The following is a 2,614-nucleotide window of genomic DNA, read 5'->3' on the forward strand; positions in this document are numbered from 1 at the left end:
ATTCATCGATTCATCGAAAAAATAATCGGCCGATTCATCGATTTTTAAAATAATCGTTAGTTGCAGCCCTAATTGGAACTGCAACTTACATCCCAGATGGAGGCATTTTTAAGTGCAGCCCTTCTCGTTTTTGGTAATACAAATCAAAACACTGTGACTGTCACACAGCTTAACCCACAACAATTCAAACTTTTTGAAATGGCCACTGGTTAGACATACATTCCTGCCTATGCTGTTGCTGCAAAATAAAAATAAAAATAAAAAAAGTTTAGAAATGTTGATGCTACAGCTCTTTGTGTCCAAATTCTGTTATACACATTTGACCATTTATTGGATCATTTAAAACGCATTCTGATCCATTGGTTAAAAATATAAACCAAGTTGCTCTCACACTTAATGCACGACAACATGCGGCCCAGAATAAATGCTAACCTCAAGCCCCACCCATTGCTTTTATGCTTTTATCATTGGCTCATGTCAATAATTTTCATAAACATCACTGCATAAGAAGGTATAGAAGACGTAATAGAAGAGGGCGTGAGTAAAACGGGTTGTGAGAGAAGCCGTTTATTTTACACAACGCGACCGACAAGATGACCGGTTTGACTAAAAACTCTGGGTTGTGCTTTAATAGAAGGTTAACAAGCAGTTGAAAACAAACACACCCAAAACACTGACCTGAAAATCTTAGGAGGAGCTATTTTATGGAAGATGCAATTTAATATTGCTTTTCTGTCGAAATAAAAAGACTACAGATGCCTAAAAACGGCAATTGTGGGACTTTGGCGAAGCCAAATATTTTTACTGCATTACTAAACAGGTTTCTTATAACAATGATGAGGCTGCCTGTATAAATAAAAGTTAAATAAAAATAATCTTATTATGGTCATTATAAAAAATAAAAAACTACTTATTGGATTTGATGCTGGTATGACCGCTTTGTTCAGTAAAATATGTTTCTATTAAGCTGGTAGTGAACTAACAAATTTCTCAGGATCACCACAAACAAAAACAGGGCGGTATAGACTGAGTGGCCAGTGGTTAAAAAACAAAAAATAAGTAAAATAAACATAGGAACACTAGAACATTTTCTCTGTTATGTCAGGTGTTTTTTTTTTTTTTATTCAAGTCGCTACTCTGTTTTCTACAGATAACCTCACCTCTGGCTCAAGTCTTCAACTGGAAGTCTCCTGGTTTCAAACTAACGTGTTTGGTTTAAGTTTTATAGGCACTGTTTTTTCAGTCTGTACCTGTTTATTATTTAAAATATATTTGCTTCTGGAAGAGATTTAGGGAAGTTAGAATGCTAAACCAAGGCAGGCAGAAACAGTGCAACTCTTCTAAAGTACCTTTCTGCTCCCTGGAGGTGCAGGATCAAAGATTCTGGTCTGCATCTCACTGGGCAGAGCAGAATAAACTGGGAGAATGATGAGTTCAGGGACATCAGGTCCAAGAGACTTCATCCTCTCATACAGAATCTCACAAGCGGTGTCGATTTCTTCCTGTCCGGTTAAAAACACCAGGATGTCACCTGTAAACAAAGAGGAAACAACATTGATGTTAATACTGTGACTTAAGCGCTGTTTAAATGTTTGATGCTCTTATTTTCCTGCTGACCTGGAGGTTCAGTCAGATGAATCTGCATGACGGTGATGAGGCTGGCGTCTAAATAGTCTGTCTCAGGTTCCTTGGTGTAAAGAACCTCCACTGGATACGTTCGGCCTGGGATGGTGAAGATGGGGGCTTCATAGAAATACTGGGAGAACTTCACAGCGTCCAGTGTGGCCGACGTTACGATCAGCTTCATGTCTGTGCGTTTCTGAACAGTCTGAAGACAGATAAACACTCAGAAAAGTTCTCCACTGTCCACATCGAAAGAAACATGCAATAACCTTTTGTCCCTGTAGCTTACCTTCTTAAGGAGACCAAACAGAACGTCAGTATGGATGGTCCTCTCGTGGGCCTCGTCCAGCATGATTATGGCATACTGGCCCAATTCGGAGTCGATCAAGCACTCCCTCAGCAGCATACCGTCTGTCATGTACTTGATCACCGTCTCAGGGCTGGTGCAATCTTCGAATCGGATGGTATAACCCACCTGCAGAAAACAAGCAATACCTCAAGACATTTAACAACAGAAACGTTCCTATGACGACGGTGCGGATCAACAGGAGTACTGAAGGAGGAAAAGCTCACCTCTTGTCCCAGACAGCAACCGTACTCCTCCGAGACCCTCTTGGCCACCGACATGGCGGCGACACGGCGGGGCTGCGTACAGCCGATCTTCCCTCTAGTGGTGTAACCTGCCTCTGCCAGGTACTGAGTGATCTGGGTGGTCTTCCCAGAGCCAGTCTCTCCAATGACAATCAGGATCTGGTTGTCATGAACCGCCTGTCACACAACGACACAGAGTAAAGGATACAGCATTAGCATTTGCATTTTGTCTCCAACCACAGATCTGTTAGTAATCAAGATTATCATCTAGGCTATCTGTTAAGATTCTCATTCATCCAGGTCAAGGATGACCACAAGGATGTTGTTAATTGTGGATTCTCTTGTGTGGCTTGTTGTATAAATATAAATATACATGTATTGCCTCTGGGGCGTGTAACAA

At 41.1% G+C, this 2,614-nt stretch overlaps 1 protein-coding gene across 1 annotated transcript in view; it reads right to left on the minus strand.

The window, feature by feature from the left end:
• Positions 1–2,614, minus strand: part of dhx8 (DEAH-box helicase 8) — a 23,156-nt gene that overhangs the window by 11,116 nt on the left and 9,426 nt on the right. The window contains exons 13-16 of the mRNA XM_015388096.1: positions 2,197–2,391; positions 1,913–2,098; positions 1,618–1,828; positions 1,350–1,531 (exon numbers count right to left, since the gene is read on the minus strand). Of these exons, the coding sequence (XP_015243582.1) occupies positions 1,350–1,531; positions 1,618–1,828; positions 1,913–2,098; positions 2,197–2,391 (774 nt within the window). The remainder of the gene's footprint in view (positions 1–1,349; positions 1,532–1,617; positions 1,829–1,912; positions 2,099–2,196; positions 2,392–2,614) is intronic.

This window comes from Cyprinodon variegatus, unplaced genomic scaffold (assembly GCF_000732505.1).
Source record: "Cyprinodon variegatus isolate N-32 unplaced genomic scaffold, C_variegatus-1.0 Scaffold18, whole genome shotgun sequence".
NCBI lineage: Eukaryota > Metazoa > Chordata > Actinopteri > Cyprinodontiformes > Cyprinodontidae > Cyprinodon > Cyprinodon variegatus.